The sequence below is a fragment of the Ornithorhynchus anatinus genome, chromosome 17 (genome assembly GCF_004115215.2).
Source record: "Ornithorhynchus anatinus isolate Pmale09 chromosome 17, mOrnAna1.pri.v4, whole genome shotgun sequence".
In the NCBI taxonomy this organism is placed as follows: domain Eukaryota; kingdom Metazoa; phylum Chordata; class Mammalia; order Monotremata; family Ornithorhynchidae; genus Ornithorhynchus; species Ornithorhynchus anatinus.
The window spans coordinates 32,092,485-32,114,660 of NC_041744.1; the positions used below are offsets into that span (position 1 = coordinate 32,092,485).

At 40.5% G+C, this 22,176-nt stretch overlaps 2 protein-coding genes across 3 annotated transcripts in view; one reads left to right on the forward strand and one right to left on the reverse strand.

The window, feature by feature from the left end:
* Positions 1 to 22,176, reverse strand: part of RIOX2 (ribosomal oxygenase 2) — a 74,235-nt gene that overhangs the window by 46,375 nt on the left and 5,684 nt on the right. The window contains exon 2 of one of the 2 annotated variants that reach the window (XM_029081996.2): positions 8,954 to 9,055. The exons of the other annotated variant lie outside the window; for it this stretch is intronic. The gene's annotated coding sequence lies outside the window, so the exon portion shown is untranslated. The remainder of the gene's footprint in view (positions 1 to 8,953; positions 9,056 to 22,176) is intronic. 2 annotated transcript variants of the gene reach the window in all.
* On the forward strand, positions 14,808 to 17,355 carry LOC107547001 (olfactory receptor 5K1-like). Its single transcript, XM_016225598.2, is given in 3 exon segments — positions 14,808 to 14,960; positions 14,962 to 15,224; positions 16,851 to 17,355. Coding segments are annotated over 3 exon segments (921 nt in total).

Sequence of the window (22,176 nt, forward strand, 5' to 3'; positions counted from 1 at the left end):
TGCTCTTTCAAACCAGGTTTGGGAAAGGAAAAATCTACACTGTCCAAGGACATCTTCATTTATCCCATCTCCTGAACTTCTGAAATTTTTTTCAGGAGGAGAGAAAGCACGGTTATCTTTTTTTTCAATTCTTTGCCCATTTAATGATAAAAACCCACTTTTTCATGATAATAATTCAAGTTTTTTGGCAGAGGAATAACGACCAATGAAGTTCTGGAACATCTCAATCTCTTAGCCTCAAAACTATGCTCACCTTAACTAAAATATGCTGGGTGGGACATACGAAGAGAATGAGCCACAACAGGGCACTTAACTGCTGTGTGGAGAGCAGAAATTGGGAAACAAAGCAAGAAGAGCAGAGGAAACATTGTTAACAAAAGGTAAAACAAAGTCTCAGACAATGCTAAATCCCATTTGAACACTGGGAGATGCCTGCTGAGATAGCCCAGCACAATGCACTGCAATCAAAAAAGGAGTGGCACTTTTCAAACTATATGTGTGTGTATACATATAATATATATGTATATGTATGCAATTACAGTTTTTAAAGGAAACTGATCAATGGAGGAAAAGGTGAGCACATACAAAAATGATCATTAAGACAATATTTCATCAATCTTGAAATTACTGCCCAAATTAATGCATTAATTTTCTCAAGTAGGAATAAGAGACAAGCCTCAAATCTACGATATTTGAATCCACCTTTGCCTTGAGTTTTGCAATATATACAAATGTTAAAAGTATCTAATTTCATAAAAGCTAGTGCCCCTTAGGCTATCTATTCCATACCTCTGCCTTCTGGTAGGATTACAATTAACCAAGAGATAATATTTCCTCATCACCTTGCATAAAATAGTCCTTTAATCTCCCTCACTGTCCCTTTAAAAACAGAACCTCAAATTATTTCATCTTTACTACAAAAAATATTTTCAGCCCATTAATCTCTTTATCTCAAAGTTTTTGACATCTTTTTTTAGATGGATGCGCAAATTGGCATAGGATACTAGCAATAAAGACCCTGACCTAACCAGTGAAGATTTTAGGAACAGGATTATTTCATAGTTCCTTATCATTAGGCTACTACTACAGTGTTATTTTCACCTTGGCATTATATAATCATAGAGCAAGAAGAGGTTGAGTAAATCTACCTATTCCAGCTCCTTCTCTAAGTAGGGGGAAAACTGGCAGGACACAAGGACCCTGTTCATTTTGTCCTTTAATATCTCCAAAGGTGGAGATTTAATGGTGCTTTATAGGTTCTTCCGTATATTCAAACTGAACTCTCCATCTTTAATTTAACCCCATCTCTTCTTTTTCAGTCCCTAAGAGCATGGAGGAAATCTGTACACCACTTTATCATAAAAATATTCTTATATTGGAGTCAGTTATTAAGCTGTCCATTAGATTTCCTTTTTCTATGTTAAATAACCCCAATTTCCTTAACTTTTCTCTATATAATCTGTTATTCAACCTTGAGATTATTTTGTTGCTCTTTCCTAAATTCTCTGCTTTCTCAAAATTCTTTAAAGTGTGGGAAACTAAACTGGGCCTGGTACTCTAAAGAGAGTCTCATCACTGGATAGCTGGAGGATTAATAAAGGATTAATGATCAACTCTTGAATGCCATATTCCTCTTTTTCATCACAGTACCATATTAGTAATGTTGTTACATTGCTATTGCACATCCAGCTTCTGGTCAACTATGACCCCCAAATCTTTTTCTATCCTAAAATATGTCATTAATTTTCGTCTCTGTAAAGTACCACTTTAGACATGCCGTGAATGAATGTCATCCCACTTTTATAGGATAACAACCAATTTATTTTCACTTTGTATTCTAGTCCCTTTTTCCAAAGTTTTAATAACCAATGTCATTTAATATCATCTACAAAGCTGATGAAATGAGCTGTCTTTCAGGTCATCAAAAAATACAGAACTACCTCCAGACAAATCCCTGTAAAACATCAATCAGTACTTCAAAACATTGATAGGATCCGCTGTCCTTCCCCCTAACTGCACTATGATAACCACCATACTTTCCTAGCTTGTTAACGAGGGGATTATGTTGGGTGAAATAAAGCCTTACTGGAGTCTAGATATATTACATCTCTTGCTTTTCCCCTTGGAGAAACTTTCTTGGAAACATTGCCAGTTCACATGCAGTGTGTAGTTCATTTTGGTCCCCCCCCCTTTTTTTTTTTTGGAACGTTGTAGTGCTAACCTAGTCACTGCCTATTCTGCATTTGTGTAGTTTGTTTTTACCTCAGTTTATAACACCCTAAATTTCTGCCCTTTACAACTCATCCAGTCTTATTCTTCACTCTTTGTAAAAGAAAGTGGTTGAGCAAAAACAGGAGTGTGAGCAGAGAGACGCCTTTTCTTTCCACACTCAGAAGGAAACTGAGTGGTACAAAAGGTGAAAAATCAAACACAGACTGCTAGTCGACCTGAACATTTCCTCATTTCTGCTATTCATTCATTCAGTAGTGTTTATTGAGCCCTTACTGTATACAAAGCACTGTACTAAGTGCTTGGGAGAGTACAGTACAACAGACACTTTCCCTGCCCACAGTGACTTCACATCTAAGGCATAAATTACAGATAGCTTCTGGAAATCAATACTTTAAAATTACCCATCTAGGAAGAATACAATGAAAATTAACATGTTAAAATGGTATGAAAACCTGTCTGGATGTGTATGACAAAGCAGAAGCAGCATGGCTCAGTGGAAAGAGCACGGGCTTTGGAGTCAGGGCTCATGAGTTCGAATCCCAGCTCTGCCACTTGTCGGCTGTGTGACTCTGGGCAAGTCACTTAACTTCTCTGTGCCTCAGTTCCCTCATCTGTAAAATGGGGATTAAGACTGTGAGCCCCATGTGGGACAACCTGACTCCCCTGTGTCCACCCCAGCGCTTAGAACAGTGCTCTGCACATAGTAAGTGCTTAACAAATACCAACATTATTATTATTATTAAGTTATGCATCTGATTCCTTGGAAGGTGAATGGGAATAATTGTAGGTGTTCATATATAACTGTCTTGAGGAAAGAAACATACCATATAAGCGTGATGATTGGTTCTTGTTGCATGAGTGAACCTCATTATCAAGGAAAGTTTAGAAATGGCAGAAATGTCACTGTGATATATTTCACAGCAGTGTTGCTTAGTGAAAAGAGCATGAGTTTGAGAGTCAGAGGTTGTGGGTTTTAATCCTGGCTCTGCCACTTACCAGCTGTGTGACTTTGGGCAAGTCACTTAACTTCTCTGTGCCTCAGTTACCTCGTCTGTAAAATGGGACAACTGACATGGGACAACCCGATTACCTTGAATCTACCCCAAAGCTTAGAACAGTGCTTGGCACATAGTAAGCACTTCACAAGTACCATCACTGTTATATTTCTGCTCCCCCTGGGTGCTTCCCAGGAACCTGGAAAGATTATTTAATGGTGGAAATCAAGTACTCTCTTCAATGGGGAGAGAACCAAAAGAGATGAATTTGAACTGCAGTTGTAAGGATACAGGTTAGATTTAACAATTTATCTAACAGGTTAGATTTTCCAAACAGCTGGAAAGTCCCTGCTAAAAGGAAATTCCAAGGGGAGAATGCAAAACGGGAACACAGAACAAGCCCTGTCCCCAGGATAGAGCAGGGGAATTAGGTAGAATATGTCTATCAAATATATTTTTAAAAAGACTGAACCTTGAGTCCTGATTATTAAAAGACCTCCAGGAGGAGAATGTATGCAGGAGATGTAGAATGTGATATTAAAGCCTTAGAAAAACCCCAGTTCTGCATTTTTCTTCCACTCATTTCAGTGGATGGCCATGGAAAAGCGATGGCCAAGGGAAATCAGACCCTGAAGATAGAATTTGTTCTCACTGGACTGATGGATCTCCTTAGAGTTGCAAATCTGTTTTGATCCTGTCAGTTCAGCCTGCACAACATTGCTAAAATCCATCCTTTCCTCTCCATCCAAACTGCTACCATGTTAATCCAAATATTTATCCTATCCTGCCTTGACAGCTGTATCAGCCTACTTGTTGACTTCCCTGTCTCCTGTCTCATCCCACTCCAGTCCATACTCCATTCTGCTGCCTAGATCATTTTTCTACAAAAATGTTCAGTCCATGGTTTCCCACTTCTCAAGAACCTCCAGTGGCTGTCCATCCATCTCTGCATCAAATGGAAAGGCCTTACCATCGGCTTTAAGGCACTTGATCACCTAGCCCCCTCCTACCTCACCTTGCTGCTCTCCTACTAGAACTCTGCCAGCACATTTCACTCCTCTAATGACAGCCGACTCACTAAAACATGATCTCGACTATCTCACCACTCACTTCCCGCCTACATCCTGTCTCTGGCCTTGAACGCCCTCCCTCTTCTTAACCGACAGATAATTATTCTCCCTATCTTCAAAGTCTTATGGAAGGCACACCTTCTCCAAGAGGTTTTCCCTACTTAAGCCCTAGTTTCCTTTTATACTTACTCCCTTCTGCATCCACCTAATCTGCTCCTTTTATTCACCGCCCCTTGAACTCAAGCCCACAGCACTAACGTACATATCTGTAATTAATTTATTTCTAAGTAATGTCTGTCTCCCCACCTAGACTGAAAGCTCACTGGGGGCAGGAAACTCTGCTATATTGTACTCGCCCAAGTGCTTAGTACAGTGCTCTGCACACAGTAAGTGCTGAGTAAATATGATTGATTTTTTTTTAGTTGTTTCTGTTGCTTTATCGCATCACTATGGAGGGGAATCTTGTGCTGATTCCTTAGACCCTAGTTCAAGTCATTTTAGCTTTTGTGTTTACTTGCTCTGCATCTATTGTTATGCTCAATAAATACTACTAATTGATTCACCAAAGATACTATGGATTCTTCATTTCAGACTATTACAATCCCCATATAAAACTCCTTCATCCACAGTCTGAGAAATAAATGTGTTATAGAAAATTGATTATATTTTTTGAAAAATTCCACAATTATAATCATTATTAATAATCATGAATTTATTATGTGTTTACCATGTGCCAACACCGCTGGGCACTGGAACAGATATAGGGTAATCAGACTGGATGCAGTCCTTGTCCTATAGAGGTCTTTTAACAATCAATTATTCAATCAATCATATTTTTTGAGCATTTATTCTGTGCAAAGCATTGTACTAAGCACTTGAGAGAATACAAGAAAGTAGGTAGACATTATCCCCAACCTGAAGGAATTTACAGTCTACCAGGAGGAACTTTATCTTCATTTTATAGGTAATCCCTTTTCCATTTTTGATTACCACACTTTCCCAAACCATGCACACTATAAATCAGAATGCTAATACTCAAAGTAGCTTGTCAGAATCCAAGACACACCAGTTGTAGTAACCAACACAGACATGTTAAATAAGTTGCATATAACAGTGGCATATAGAGTATTTTAAAGTCACACAGTGAGAGTGTCACACATTGTGTTGGTGTCACAGACCTCAAAATAAACTCCTCAAATCTACCCTACATTAGGTGTTTCCCAGCTTCCTTGAAGCATCCATTAGACAAGGATGTCCTGGTCATTCCGCCACAATGAAATGATGGAAGAGAGGAGGGCAGTTGTATTTTGAATAGTAATGTGTTGACGTAACAATTGTCACAAATATACAAATTGTCAATATGATGGTGTTTCCAGTGATAGTTATGGATCCAAAAGCTGGACAGTGAAAAAAACAGGATAGAAAGAGAATAAATTCTTTTGAAATGTGGTGTTGGAAAAGGCTTTTGGGAATACCATGGAGGCCCCCCCTCCCCCCCAAAAAAATGGATTTGGGAGCAAATTAAACCGAAGTGGTCTTTGGAAGGCCAAATGACTTGACCTAGATTAGCATATTTTGGACACAATCAGGAGGACTAATTCTCTGGAGAAGACACTAATGCTAGGAAAAACCCAGGGAAAACGTGGAAAGGGCAGACCAACAGCTATATGGACAGAAACCATAATGATAACAGAGGAATCGTTAGAAAGATTATGGATTACGGCAGAAAAGAGAACATTCTGGAGAAAAATCTATCCATACAGTCACTGTGAATCAGAAATGACTCAACGGCACTTGGTAATAATAATGATAACTTTGTCAATATGGGTGTTATTGGTGGGTTTGAAGTTTTGAGTAGAATCATTTTGCTAATTAAATCGTTACACCAGAAGGGGCAGTGCTCTAATCTAGAGAAAGAAGGGAAAGGAACTGGAAGGATTTGATATTTTACGCAGTCCCTTTCAAGCAGTACTTGGAAAAAACTAGGCTTTTTGTTGCTACAATTCTCCAGTAATCAAAATGTTATTGCCAGAATGAGTCAGATTAACCTAACCCTGCAGAGCTGGCTAGCTATCAGATAGGATAGCATTGATTAAAGGGAGATTTGCATGCAATACTTTTAAAATTTAGAAAATAAATTGATTTTGAAACTTTTCACATTTCCTGATCTTTACCAGCTCTTGCTAAGGAGCAGTTAAACCAACACAAACTTCTTGTTTTGCTCCAGACGTCAGGAAACAAGGGATTTTTTTTCTAGATCAAGGGTGACTCTGACGATCCTTCTGGAATAAAAATTGGAATTCATCCCTTTGGATTCTAATTACAGTTTCAGTGATGATTATTCATAAATCTGCACCTCCAGTGACCCCCTGATGACAAAGTGCTGTTTTTTTAAACTTGCTATACCTGTGGTAATCTGAGAAACTTTAGTGATTGAGTCTCCATTCCTATAAAGGTGAATCACTATTTAACAAAAAAAGGAAAGCTTCGGTGGTAGAGGAATTTGGGTTTTTGTCCACCTATAGAATGGTCATTCTGTTTTGGAAATAAATATTTTTTATTTGATATTCACATCCACAGTCATCAGAGACAAGGCAAGGTAAGAAGTTAATCAAATGGAAGAAACCTCTATTAGAATGGATGGCAAAGAAGGCAGCCATTACCATGTTTCTCCATACATCTTTGCTGCCATGCCACAATGTGACTTTCTGTTCCTTTAATCCTGAACTCAGTCATAAACTATATTTACTTTAGCAATTTTCTAAATAATTCAGAAGACACTCTAGACTCATATCACCCAGATAGCTCAAGCAAATTTGCCATATTTATGTGCATGTACGTATTTAAATCTAAATGTTCAAGGATATTTTTCTCCCAAAAACACATCTGCCTTTTTAAGTGCCAGATTAGGTTTGTTAATCTTGTTTAAACTCTGTCTACACAGGAAAAATGAAGAATGTATTTTGGTAAAATTCGCTGAAGATCTGTTTTCATCTCAGCACAGAGGAAAAAGAACCAATGGGCACCTGGATACATTCATCAGGAATGACTGTCGCTCAGCAGAGACACAGATCACAAATGAGATCACAAACAAATCTGAAGCTTGCCATGATATGAGTGGAAAGGCTTTTCAGCTCCCACACATACTGTTTTTCCTTGAGAACAATCAATCATTCAATCCATTCTCAGTGGCAAGTGAGTCCCCCTGTTTCCTGAAAACAATTTTTCCCAGATCCAGTGAAATAAGTCTCTTACAGTACTCTTCTTCCATGAAGGACAGGGAGTCTGAAGTGAGGAGAGGGAAGGGGTTGGGAGGATCAAGGGGTTTTACCTTTCCTTGTAAAGTTAAGTAATTTCTGAGGGATTTCTTGGGGATTTTCCTACAGAACTACAACCCTGAGAAAAACATAACATCTCAAGAGCCATGGAAATAAATTAGCTATTTATTTCAAACAAGTTGATTTTGCTATTCTGGTACACTGAATCCTTTCTGTCTCACAAGCTCATAATTTTGCTGTTATCCTTGACTCCTTTCTCTCCTTCCACCCACATATTCAATCTATCACTACATCCTGTTGGTTCAACCTTCACATCACTGCTAAAATACACCCTTTCCTCTCCATCCAAACTGAAACCATGTTAATTCAAGTACTTATCTTAACCCACTTTATTTTATCAGCCTCCTTGCTGACCTCCCTGCCTCCTGCATCCCGTCTCTAATATTCTAAAAAAAATTCAGTCCATGTTTCTCCTTTTCTCAAGAATCTCCAGTCGTTGCCCATCCACCTCCGCATCAAACAGAAACTCCTTACCATTGACTTTAAAGCACTCAATCACCTAGCCCCCTCCTACTTCACCTCACTAATTAGAGAAGCAGCGTGGCTCAGCGGCAAGAGCCCGGGCTTGGGAGTCAGAGGTCATGGGTTTGAATCCCGGCTCTGCCACTTGGCAGCTGTGTGACCTTGGGCAAGTCACTTAACTTCTCTGTGCCTCAGTTACCTCATCTGTAAAATGGGGATTCACTTTGAGCCTCACGTGGGGCAACCCAATTACCCTGTATCTCCCCCAGCGCTTAGAACAGTGCTCTGCACATAGTAAGCGCTTAACAAATACCAACATTAATCTCCCACTATAACCCAGCCCACATACTTCGCTTCCCTAATGCCAACCTACTCACTGTACCTCGATCTTGTCTATTCATTCAATCATATTTATCGAGCACTTAGCATGTCATCTCACCACCAACCTCTCACCCACGTCCTGTAGCTGGCGTGGAATGCCTTCCCTCCTCATATCTGACAATTACTCTCCCCCCCTTAAAGCCTTATTGAAGGCACATCTCCTCCAAGAGGCTTTCCCTGACTAAGCCCTCTTCTCCTTTTCTTCCATTCCCTTCTGTGTTGCCCTGACTTGCTTACTTATTCATCCTTCCTTCCAGCCCCACAGCAATTCTGTACATGTTCATAATTTACTTATTTGTACTGATGTGTCTCTTCCCCTCTAGACGTAAGATCACTGTGGACAGGGAGTGTGTTTGTTATACTGTACTCTCACAAGCACTTAAGTGCAGTGCTCTGAGCACAGTAAGCACTCAGTGGATATGATCGATTAACACTGACAGTGATTAACACAGGTGAATAAAATCAATGTGCTCACCTGAACTGATGATGGGAACAAAAAACACGGGCTGGGAAACTTGATAAAGGCAGAATGTCTTTATTGTGATTTATTTCCTGAAGTGTCATAGACGCTGGATACCTAAGAGACAAAAAATTGAAGTCTTATTTTGAGCAGGTGGTTGGTTGTCAATGCCACTTATGGTTGCCAGCAATTTACCAGTATATCTTTACCAACTCACCGCAGCATCTATGCATACTGCTCTTCTGCCAAGCCCATAGTGCTTATTATGTTGCTTCCCCTACCCCAGAATCCACACAACATGGAAGGAATAGTGGTAGAGTTGGAAAAGTGTCCTAGTGATAGGTGTTTATGACAAACCACTTGTTACTAGGTCTTCAAAATATCTAGTCTTGGGTCAAAAGAATGATCCATCCTGCCCAGTATTCCATCTTTGATGGCAGTCCCCTTGAAGGAACGGTGTGATGGCTATCCTTAAGATCTACAATGTGCCTCCTCACATCCCTAACTTTTCTCCTCAACATGAATCTCTCACTAGAGGATTTATCCTCACCTTTGTTAAATCTATTGATATTTTCTCCCTTGAACTGTCCATGAAAATGAGTATCATATGCTTATCACCTGCTGTTTCATTTTATTTAGCCCCAGATTTAACAGTGACCTCAGTTCTCCTGTAGTGTGAAAGAGATTTTAGTTTTGTTTTGTGAATTGGCATGGCTTAACATCATCTCTATATTCTAACTTATGATACCATTGTCCCCCACACACCCACAGGTGAAAATGTTCACACTTTCAGAATGATGGGAGAATGTATTTTCTTTGCCATAAAATGATTCTGACAGGAAATCAAATTGTTTCAAATAGTAGACTCTCTAGCATGAGGCGGTAATCTTGAGATTCACTGATCATTCAGTGATCGTTTCCTAGGAAAACTAAAGTTGAGCTCTTTTTTCCATTTTATTTCTCAAGAAATACAAGATTCCCAATTATTCAAACTTCCCTGGGATATCTATCTTGGAAAAAGGAGATACATCCACCAAGAAATACTCGAGTTTGGACATTCTCACTTTTATCATCAGTCAACTTGAATAACCCATATGTAATTAATAACAACCAATAAAAACTTATTATTGGTGATTGTGAAACCTCTAGTGACTTTTTGGAAAGTTTGGTGCCTAGAGAATAGCAATTGAGTACTCTCTGTAATGGTAAATAAGTTCCTGTAACTTGCAAATAATTCACAAAAGGCATCATTAGGGAATCTAGAGGGAGTTGTTAAGAATGAAAACATCCCCTATATGAAATGAGAATGGTCAAATGGTTATGTAATATTGAAAAAGACATTATCAAGAAAGAAATGGTAACAAGTTGCTGAGCCTTTCAATTAGATGCAGTAACTTCAAAGTTCACCAGTGCTGAGATAAAGCAGTAACAAATCACCACCTTTCTGTTTTCTACTATGCCATCATTTGCACAATATCAAATCAAATATGCTACTGCCATCATTTGCACAATTACTATTTCCGTTGAGCAGTCATAATGTGGAAGGGGCAGAAACAAAATATAGGCTCTGTCCTATTGGAGTCTGCATACTAAGTCTGTCAGAGTGGTTCTCCGGTCCCCCAGACATATATGATGTTACATGCATTATGCCAGGCACACATTGTAGTATGTCATAGGCCACATTATGAAGTCTCTCAATCAGTCAATTAATGATATTTACTGAGTGCTTTTTGAGGGCAAAGCATTGTACTAAGCACTTTGGTAAGCATGATCCCTGTCCTCAAGGATATTAGTAGGAAAGACAGATTTTAAAATAATTACGGGTAGGTTAAAATTATTTAAATTAAAATAAATTACAGGTAAGGGAAGGACGGAGCATAAGGATCTGTACGCAAGTGATTTGGAAGTAGGGGGTGAGTGTTTTGCAGAAGGACTCCTGACCATAAAACGTGCTCAGGCCCTTTGCGTTCCTTTCACAGGTCCTTATCAACACAGATCCTAGTTCCATGCCAGCGCAAAACGCAGCACCAAGAGCTGAGGTTGAAGAACCCTGGGTACATAAAGTATACTTACTAAACCTAAAGGCAATGGATACTGTAGCTATTGTAGATAGGGGTCCAACCATCTGAAAACAGGACTTTTTTTGTCAAATGTCACAGAAATCACACAAGCAGTTCACACAGTGTCCAAATAGAGAAGCAGCATGGCTCAGTGGAAAGAGCACGGGCTTGGGAGTCAGAGGTCATGAGTTCGAATCCCAGATCTGCCACTTGACAGCTGACTGTGGGCAAGTCACTTAACTTCTCTGTGCCTCAGTTACCTCATCTGTAAAATGGGGAGTAACTGTGAGCCTCACGTGGGACAATCTGATTACCCTGTATCTACCCCAGTGCTTAGAACAGTGCTCGGCACATAGTAAGCGCTTAAATACCAACATTATTAAATACTATATCTGCAAGCATATATTGATTCCATTTATGTCTAATTTTAGGGGGATGTGAGAGCCTGATTTCTGTTTTTAATTAGATAGACTTGAGGAGGATGCATTTGGGATGGTGAACTCCCAGCGAGGCTTGAAGAAAGGCCAAATTTTCAACCACCTGAACAGCCTAGAAAAAATTCCACCAGGAAGTGGGATTTTGAAAACTGTTGGAGAAGCAAAGGGGAGAGACAACCATTCCAGGTGACAAGCACATTCAGAAAAAATCAGGGAATGCCATTCCTACCCTCTGCACACAGAACTCCCTCATTCCCTTTATCAAGGAACACTTGGAAGGCTTAGTGCATCTGAGGGGACTAGTAGCCCCCAAAGAATGTAGGGAAAGCTGTGCATCCATGGCACATATACACAGGCATTGTATAGCACACATGGGACTCCACAAAAGACAATAAAGTGAGGCTGGAATCTCTACCATGGTCCACAAACAACTTTTAGCAGTGAGATTTACTTTGGGTCCAGGATCTCAAAGGGCAAATTTAATTATTCCATTTTGCCATTTAAGTCTTGGGGGTTAAGTCCCCATATGTCTAACACCCAGGAGAAATAAAATGATGTTACCTCAAAGAAATCCCTTTCAAGAACCTGAGAAAATTTCAACTTAGTTCCACTAATAAAATGGTCATTTTCATTGATCTGGTTTCTACATCTTCATGCTTTAATCCCAAGGTGTTTTAGAGGGAACAATAGGAGGAGGAGATTCACACTCTATGCGGAGAATCATTCAAAACCATCAGCATTTCAGGAGGATCAACAGCAGGTCAGAATCTGACCTCCAGAGAACATTTGCCCTGCAAGGTCTGGGTGAGAATATACATTTTTTTCTTATTTTGTGAAGAGATATTAATCTTCTATCAGAAATACTTCTTTGCTAGTTTCTTATATATGAGCTATCAAGTGATGAATTAGACAAGGATTAAGAAGGTAATATGAATTTGAAAATAGCTGTGGGAGAAAACTAAAACGCATTTCCTCAATCTGATGAAATTCTCCTTATAAATAAAGGGCAGGGTAACCACCTCACTTACATATATCTTCAAAATTTGCTTGAATCCTTATTCAGAGGACATGCTGTGGTGAAAAATGCTATCTCTATATTTTAATAGACATCTTCTTTCAAATAGTTTTCAAATGGTCAAGATAAGGTCAAAAGGGAGAGAGATGCTTTCCTTTTATTTGATGAGGAATTTTTCTTCTCTGATGAGGTGAATTAATCATAATCATAATTGTTAATCACTATGTACACAGTACTGTGCTAAGCCCTGGTTCAATAAAATCATATTAGACATGGTCCCATTCCCACAAGAGGTTCAGAGTCTAAGAGGGAGGGAGAGCAGGAGGTGTATCTACATTTTACAGGTGAAAAAACTGAGGTGCAAAGAAATTAAGTGACTTGTCCAAGGTCACACAAAAATAGCTGAGAAAGATTTAGAACCCAGGTTTCCTACCTCCTAATCCTGTGGTCTTTCTATTCGGCTATGCTGCTTCTCAATTAAAAATAAAAAACAAATGATTGATGACCAGCTATCTACTTCCTCTTTATCAAAACTAATAAACAAAATGGTAAGAAAGTAATCATGGATTGCTTATAAAGCATGGGCCTATAAGTCAGAAGGACCTGCAATCTCACATTGTCAATTATCTGTAGAACATCTCCATGCAGCTGTCCAAATGACATCTTTAACTCAGTATGTCTTAAACGGAACTCATCTTTCCTCCCAATTCCTCTTCTCCCTGTGATTTTTCCTCATAGTTGACAAGACAGATATCCTCCTGTCCCCAATGCCTGAAATCTTAGAATTATCCTCAACTCCTTGCTCTTTTTTAATTCTAGCATTCCGATTGTTGCTAAATCCTATTTTTTCTCTGCACTGTTTCCTGGATCTGCTCTTTTCCCCCATCCAAGCAGCCACCACTCCAATCTAGGCACACAGGTGGATCAGTTACAGCTGCTGTAATTATCCTTCTCCCTAGCCTTTACTCTCTCCCATTCATACTTTCCTCTGAAGCCATCATTCTGCCCACAGTTTTACACACTTCAAAAACCTGCAATGATTAGCACTTAGAACAGTGCTTGGCACATAATAAACACTTAACAAATACCATCATTATTATTATCCATTCTGTTTTGCATCACAGTTCATTCATTCAATTGTATTTATTGAGCACTTACTGTGTGCAGAGCACTGTACTAAGCACTTGGAAAGTACAGTTCAGTTCTGACTCTGGGCTTTAGGGCTGCTGAAGCAAGGGTTTATATTGGTGTGTGTAATTATGACTGGAAAAACCAATTTGCAAATGACAGAATCTACCTCATTAAAGTGCACAAAAAGATGGCTTTTTGCCATATTGTCACGTTGGTAATTCTAAATTCTAACTCCTGTAATCAACCCTCATAAATTACAATCTCTCCTGCTTTTAAAGGGCATCACAGAAGAAGTTTGCCAACTACTTAGGAAGCTTATTCCAATGTCCAGGGAAGTCCATCTTTATGTCTTGCTCAACCCCTTAAACTGTAGCTTAAATACAACTTTTCTTGTCCTCTCCTCTTTTGAGATGGATAACCTACCACACACTTGGACGATGCTATTAAATCAACCCTCAGCCTTTGCTTCTTCAGGCTAAAGAATTTTAGTTCTTCTTGCTTTTTCTCATGGCTCTTTTCCAACTCTCAAATTGTCTTTGTTGCCCTCCTCCCACCCCTCTTCAAATGACTCTTTATTTTGGAGTTCTGGTTTGGATTAAATATTTTAATGAAGTTGAGGCCATGGATAAGTATAATGGGAATGTGACTATTAGGAAAAATATTAATAACAATAATTATGGTATTTGCTAAGCACTTACTATTTGCAGGCACTGTACTAACTGCTGGGGTGGATACAAGCAAATTGCATCAGACACAGTCCCTGTGCCAAGTGGGGCTCACAATCTCAATCCCCATTTTCCAGATGAGATAACTGAGGCACAGAGAAGTTAAGTGACATACCCAAAGTCACACAGCTGACAAGTGGTGGAGCCAGAGTTGGAAGCTGTGACCTTCTGACTCCCAGGCCTGTATTTTATCCACTACGCCATGCTTATTCAGAAGTGAAGTGTTGCAATTTGTGAATTTCCTATCACATCTAAGAATTTCTGGTTTTGCTCTGCATTCCACCAGCAAAACATCTTACCAAATGGGATTTCAGAGTCAAAAAGCTTGCACATGAAAACTTGCTTTTAAAGAATATTTTCAGACAGACCCTCTACCTGACCTTTAAGACTTTTAGATACTGTGAATTATTTCATGTTATATAGATTCCATATTTACCTGCAAATTCTGCTTCAACAGAAAGTCAGAAGTCAGATATGGCTGAGGGGAATCACACATTGAAGATGGAGTTTGTCTTGTCCGGATTTACTGATAAGTCAAGACTGCAGCTCTTCCTGTTTGTGGTGTTGTTGGTAACCTATATGATAACCATTGTGGGAAACCTTGGACTGGTGATGCTAATTTGGGTGGAACCTCGGCTTCACACTCCTATGTACTTTTTTTCTAGGCAATCTGGGCCTTACGGATGCTTGCTGCTCCTGCTCCATTATCCCCAAAGTGCTGATGAACATTGTCACTGGAAACAAAGCCATTTCCCTCTCTGAATGTATGGTACTGTTTTATTTTCTTTGTTTTGCTGAAACTGCAGATTGCTTTCTCCTGGCAGCAATGGCGTATGACCGTTACATAGTGATATTTAACCCCTTGCTCTATCCTGTCATGATGTCCAAGAAACTCTGCATTCATATTCATTCAATAGTATTTATTGAGCGCTTACTATGTGCAGAGCACTGTACTAAGCGCTTGGAATGAACAAGTCGGCAACGGATAGAGACAGTCCCTGCCGTTTGATGGGCTTACAGTCTAATCAGGGGAGACAGACAGACAAGAACAATGGCAATAGAGTCGAGGGGAAGAACATCTCGTAAAAACAATGGCAACTAAATAGAATCAAGGCGATGTACATTTCATTAAAATAAATAGGGTAATGAAAATATATACAGTTGAGCGGACGAGTACAGTGCTGAGGGGATGGGAAGGGAGAGGGGGAGGAGCAGAGGGAAATGGGGGGAAAAGAGGGTTAAGCTGAGGAGAGGTGAAAGGGCGGTGGGAGAGGGAGTAGAGGGAGAAGGAGAACTCAGTCTGGGAAGGCCTCTTGGAGGAGGTGAGTTTTAAGTAGGGTTTTGAAGAGGGGAAGAGAATCAGTTTGGCGGAGGTGAGGACGGAGGGCGTTCCAGGACCACGGGAGGATGTGGCCCAGGGGTCGACGGCGGGATAGGCGAGACCGAGGGACGGTGAGGAGGTGGGCGGCGGAGGAGCAGAGCATGCGGGATGGGCAGTAGAAAGAGAGAATGGAGGAGAGGTAGGAAGGGGCGAGGTGACGTAGAGCCTTGAAGCCTAGAGTGAGGAGTTTTTGTTTGGAGAGGAGGTTGATAGGCAACCACTGGAGTTGTTTAAGAAGGGGAGTGACATGCCCAGATCGTTTCTGCAGGAAGATGAGCCGGGCAGCGGAGTGAAGAAAAGACTGGAGCGGGGCGAGAGAGTTGGAAGGGAGGTCAGAGAGAAGGCTGACACAGTAGTCTAGCCGGGATATAACGAGAGCCCGTAGCAGTAAGGTAGGCGTTTGGGTGGAGAGGAAAGGGCAGATCTTGGCGATATTGTAAAGGTGAAACCGGCAGGTCTTGGTAACAGATAGGATGTGTGGGGTGAACGAGAGAGACGAGTCAAGGATGACATCGAGATTGCGGGCCCGAGAGACGGGAAGGATGGTCGTGCCATCCACGGTGATAGGGAAGTCTGGGAGAGGACCGGGTTTGGGAGGGAAGATGAGGAGCTCAGTCTTGCTCATGTTGAGTTTTAGGTGGCGGGCCGACATCCAGGTGGAGACGTCCTGGAGGCAGGAGGAGATGTGAGCCTGAAGGGAGGGGGAGAGGACGGGGCAGAGATGTAGATCTGCATGTCATCTGCGTAGAGATGGTAGTCAAAACCGTGTGAGCAAATGAGTTCACCAAGGGAGTGAGTGTAAATGGAGAACAGAAGACGGCCAAGAACTGACCCTTGAGGAACTCCAACAGTTAAAGGAGAGGGGGAGGAGGCGCCAGCGAAGGAGACCGAGAATGACCGGCCAGAGAGGTAAGAGGAGAACCAGGAGAGGACGGAGTCCGTGAAGCCAAGGTGAGATAACGTATGGAGGGGGAGGGAATGGTCGACAGTGTCAAAGGCAGCAGAGAGGTCAAGGAGGATTAGAATGGAGTAGGAGCCATTGGATTTGGCAAGAAGGAGGTCATGGGTGACCCTAGAGAGAGCAGTCTCGGTAGAGTGGAGGGGACGGAAGCCAGATTGGAGGGGGTCCAGGAGAGAATGGGAGTTAAGGAATTCTCAGGAACATTCATAGCTGGTAACCTGCATTCCATCATTCACGTGGGTTTCCTCTTTAGATTAACTTTCTGTAGGTCTAACATAATCAGTCACTTCTACTGTGATGCCCTTCCACTGTATAGACTTTCCTGTACTGACCCATACATTAATGTTTTGATGATTTTTATCTTCTCGGGCTCAATTCAAGTCTTCACGATAACCACAGTCTTGGTCTCTTACCATCGCATTCTCTTCACAATTTTGACCTTTAAATCAAAAGAAGGCAGAGGAAGAGCCTTCTCCATTTGTGCCTCCCACTTTCTATCTGTCTCCTTGCTCTATGGTTCCATTCTATTCATGTATGTTTGGCCTGGCTCGATTAAAGAAGAGAATAAGGATATACTGGTTGCTGTTTTTTACACAATAATAATTCCCTTGTTGAACCCTTTTATTTATAGCATAAGAAACAAGGAGCTAATAAGTGTCTTTAGGAAAATTATGAAGAGGAGAATATTTTTTCAAGAAATTGCTTGATTTAACTCTTGCAAAGAAGATCCTACAGAAAGTGACATGTAGAGATAGAAAATATGCAGTTTCTATGTTCAGACAGAATTCTGCTTAGAGTGGTGATCAAGTTTATCTCCTTTGCCTCCAAACAGGATGCATACGAAACCACTTCAGAACGGTAGTCTTTTTTTTCTTAAAAATATGACAGTACATCCTCCAGTATTCAAAATGGACATAATCTGTCTTTGGAATCTTTAAAACTAAATTACAACTGTATTCACATTATAATAATGCATTAAGAGCTCAAAAACTGTTTTTCCTGGTTGTTTTACCATCTGCAAAGTTTCAAAATAGTTAATAAATCTCTTTAAAGAATGTTTTTGCTAGGTACTTATTGTGATAAAAACAGACTTCTTTTCCCATGCTGGACTAGATTGGTTCCTTTCAGCTAATTTACACTGGCCTAAAGGAGAGAATGAGGCTCCTGCCAAGGAGGCCGGCAAAAGTTTCTTTTGTGGGCAACATCAATCAGGCTCAGTCTGGGAACAGAACAGGACCACAGGAAAGGAAATAGACTCATAACAGACTCCAGCCAGACCCCCAGCCTGTTCCAGCAAGAAAGCTTCAACATCAAATCAAATCAATTGTTTTTGAGCATTTACTATGTTCAAAACACTGTACTAAGTGCTTGGGAAAGTACGGTAGAGTTGATAGACATGATCCCTGCTTACAAGAGCTTAGAGAAGAAGAACATGCAAACACTTGGGAGATGTTTTCTTTTTTTCTCTCATCCTCAAAGGATCCTGCTGCCCAAATTTTCTAATCGCAACTTGGTAAAGTTATTTACACTTTGTCTTGAATGCTGTATGTCATAAGTAAGGGTCATAAACATGCATTGCCTTCATCTGAGTAGCTGTGACTCCTACATGACAAATCTAAATCTGGGTGTGCTTCAGCCTTCGTTTCAGGTAGGTAAATCTGGGTGTGCTCAGTCCAGATTTAATTGTCTGGTATTAGACTGAGAATAAAAGAAATCAGGTTGAGACAAATGGGGATTTTAATTAGGATTTTGATCAGAACTTCCAGCCTGGCATTTGAAACTTTACATACTGTCTGACATCAGAGACAACGTGAAATATTGATAATATGAAAAGGGCTGAAGTAAATTTGCAGGGCTACTTAAAACGTTGCTGTTTGTGTTTTCTAATTTCAATTGCAAGCTTTTTGCAAACAGAGAAGATTCACTGACTGTATTTATTGAGCACTCACTGTGTGCAAAGCACCGTACTGCTTGGGAAAGTACAAAACAGCAATAAAGACAGACAATTCCTGCCTACAGTGAGCTCACAATCTAGAGAGGGAGAGATGGATATCAATAAAAATAAATAAAATTACAGATATATACATAAGTGCTGTGGGGTGGGGAGGGAGGGGGAAGAGCAAACCAGTCAGGGAGATGCAGACGGGAGTAGGAGATGAAGAAAAGTGGGACTTAATCTGGGAAGACCTCTTGGAGATGTGCCTTCAGTAAGGCATTGAAGGAGTGCGGGGTAGGAGGGAAGAACAATTGTGTGGCGGATTTGAGAAGGAAGAGCATTCCATGCCAGAGAATACTTATGCTCAAATTGGTTTACACCCACTGACTTTCTAATAATGTTGGTATTTGTTAAGCGCTTACTATGTGCCAAGCACTGTTCTAAGTGCTGGGGTAGACACAGGGGAATCAGGTTGTCCCACATGGGGTTCACAGTCTGCATCCCCATTTACAGATGAGGTAACTGAGGCACCGAGAAGTTAAGTGACTTGCCCAAAGTCACACAGCTGACAAGTGACCAAACAGTCTTCGAACCCATGACCTCTGACTCCAAAGCCTGTGCTCTTTCCACTGAGCCACGCTGCTTCTCTAGCCAGGTGTGTTGAGGGTTCTAGTCATTCTTGTTACACAGGTGTTAGTAGAAGGGTTATATTGGCAGGCTAATCAGGCAATTCCATAACTATGGACATTAAATACCAAGTACAGCTGGAGATGTAAAACAGTAGACAGATCTGAATGGATCCTAGACTGTAAGCTCATTGTGGGCAGGAAATGTGACTACCAACTCTTTCGTACTATACTCTTCCAAGTACTGCACACAGTAAGCACTCAAATATTCACTGAGCTCTGTGAAAATGAATTTATGTTAAAGAAAGATCAAAAAAGCTTCTTTGATCACATCAGCTTTTCCAGTCTTATTCCAATTTCCTACAGGTCACTTTCTCCTCATCCATTTGTGACCTGCTCTGGTGTTCAGGAGAGGAAATAATTAAGACAGAAGCTTCCAATATTAAGTCATCTCACCTACATGAAAAATAAAATGGAGATCTGAACGGTTTGGGAAAATCCTGCTGGACTAAACCAATATTTTTCTTACTGTAAATAGTATATAATGTGTGTAACTTGGTAGAATATTCACCATGATTTGAATTATACATTAAACTTTAATATGCTTGCATTTCACTTGTATGAAAAATGTATTTCAAAACAGGAAATAAATTTCCAAATGTCACAAGTGACAATGCCAATGGAAGATTAAGAATACAATTTGTGAACTTTTTCTCCTTTGTAGATAAAAAGGCTCATATAAAATTGTGCCAGTTCAAATCACCATTTAGCCTAAGAGACAAAGTGTAATTTGAATTATTCTTTGTGGAGAATTAGAGGAGATATGAAAGGTCCCAGCATTAGAGATAAAGCAGAGATAAAGCTTCCCAGTCATGCCACCCAGCTGAACTCTGAAGAGGTATGTGGGAAGCAGTGAAGACCTACTGTCCTTGTTAGAATTCAATTACGAACCTTTGCTCACTCTACACACATCAGGCCTAGCAGAAAGTCACAAGCCTCAGAGTTAGAGAGCCTGGGTTTTAATCCCAGCTCCACAACTTGTCAGCTGTGTGACTGGGCAAGTCACTTGAATTATCTGTGCCTCAGTTCCTTTACCTGTAAAAAATGAGGCTTCAATACCTGTTCTCCCTCCTAATTAGACTGTGATTAGTCCACATAGGACAGGGACTGAGTCCAACCTGATTAACTTGTATCTACCCAGCATTTATAACAGTGCTTGACACATCTTCTTCAAATGTCGAGTCATTTGCAACTCACAGTGACTCCATGGACACACCCTCTTCAGAACGCCCCATCTTCTGTCATAAAGTCCTTCTGGTATGTGTATCCATAGAGTTTTCTTGGTCAAGATACGAAAGTGGTTTACCACTGTCTTCTTCCATGCAGTAAAAACATGAGTCTCTGCCCCTGTCTTTGATCAACGTTTTGATCACTTGATCAAATTTGACTTTGACTTTGCCTTTGACTCTTTCCCACATTCCTGCTGCGCAGCACAATTGACTTTGTAAGAGCTTAATAAAAATACCATTATTACCACCTACACAAGTTCCCCAAGGCCCTACCTTCTTCTGGGATTCCCCACAATCTCTAATACAGAGCCCTGCCCAGGGTAGGCTCCCAAGTTATACAGTACTGGCAGTGGTGGGAATATTGATGACAATGTTGAATTCTCGTGTTTCTTAAGAAGCAAAGGCATAAGTAGCACCTGAGTTGCATTGAAATTGTTTTATTTAACTTGCATTAGAGGACTGTACTGAAGGTCTTGCCAAAGAAGTACCTCACATGATCCTTTTAAGGAATATATAATGTAGGTCAAACACAGAGGCAAACATAAGTCACATACATCCTGGGTGGTTAAACACTCGTAGTTTCTGAAATGTGTCCACTCTAACTTGGTGTTTCCTGTCAGAGATTCAGAAGCAGCAACATGATTCAAGAGACTTCAGATTGCTACAGGGAGCCTCAGTACATTTCCCTTTTTTTGCTGAAATTTTATAGAATAAAGAAAACACAGAAGTGGCACATATCAAGTAAGGGGTTTGGGGGATGCCATATAGCTGGCCAATTCTCAATAACCAGGGTGATGGGGAATAGGAGAAATGGATAACTGAATTACTCTTTTTAATGCTTCTAGCCAGTTTTTTAAAATCTTCTCTTACCATAGCATCTATCAGATATGCAAACAAGTGAAAAGGTGCACTGAATTTCACTTTCACGTCTTACCCTTAAATGGATGAGGCTCCTCCTCTGAACTGGCCAAAGGGCAGCCAGGAAGAAGGAAATGAGAGGTCAAAGTCCTGGGCAGGCCACATCAGGAATAATTAGGTTGTGGATTGAGTACTCTGTCCCTATTTGTGCATAAAATACTAGAAAGATAGCTATAGAACATGGGTTTCCCTCTGTCTTTCATATTCAAAGATGGAGCTAAAGCTGTGAGAGTATCTTTAAAAAAAACTACATATTTACAACTTATGACAGTCTGCCCCATACCTTGTGACACATCTTGCTTAGTGCATTTTCCTCTTCCAGTGACATTGCTATTTTCAAATAGCCTCTCAGTTCCCAGTTTTCCTGAAACATTTGCTCAAGGAGCGTAACCTCTCATTTGAGTCTCACATCCCAGGAAAGTCTGTCTGCTGCTAAGGTCTCCCAACAGTCCACTATACTGTCATTTAAGACTGTGTTGCACTATGTCTCTACAATTGTTCATCCATTATTGTCGTACTGTATTCTCTGAAGTGCTTAGTACAGTGCTCTGCATACAGTAAGTGCTCAGTAAATGCAATTGAATGCAGAAATGAATGGTTCTGCCTTTCTGCCTCATGTCTAAGTCATTTAATAATGATAATTATGGCATTTGTTAAGCACTTACTATGTGCCAGGCACTGTGCTAAATGCTGGGGTGGATACAAGCAAATTGGGTTGGACACAGTCCTTGTCCCACATGGGACTCTCAGTCTCGATCC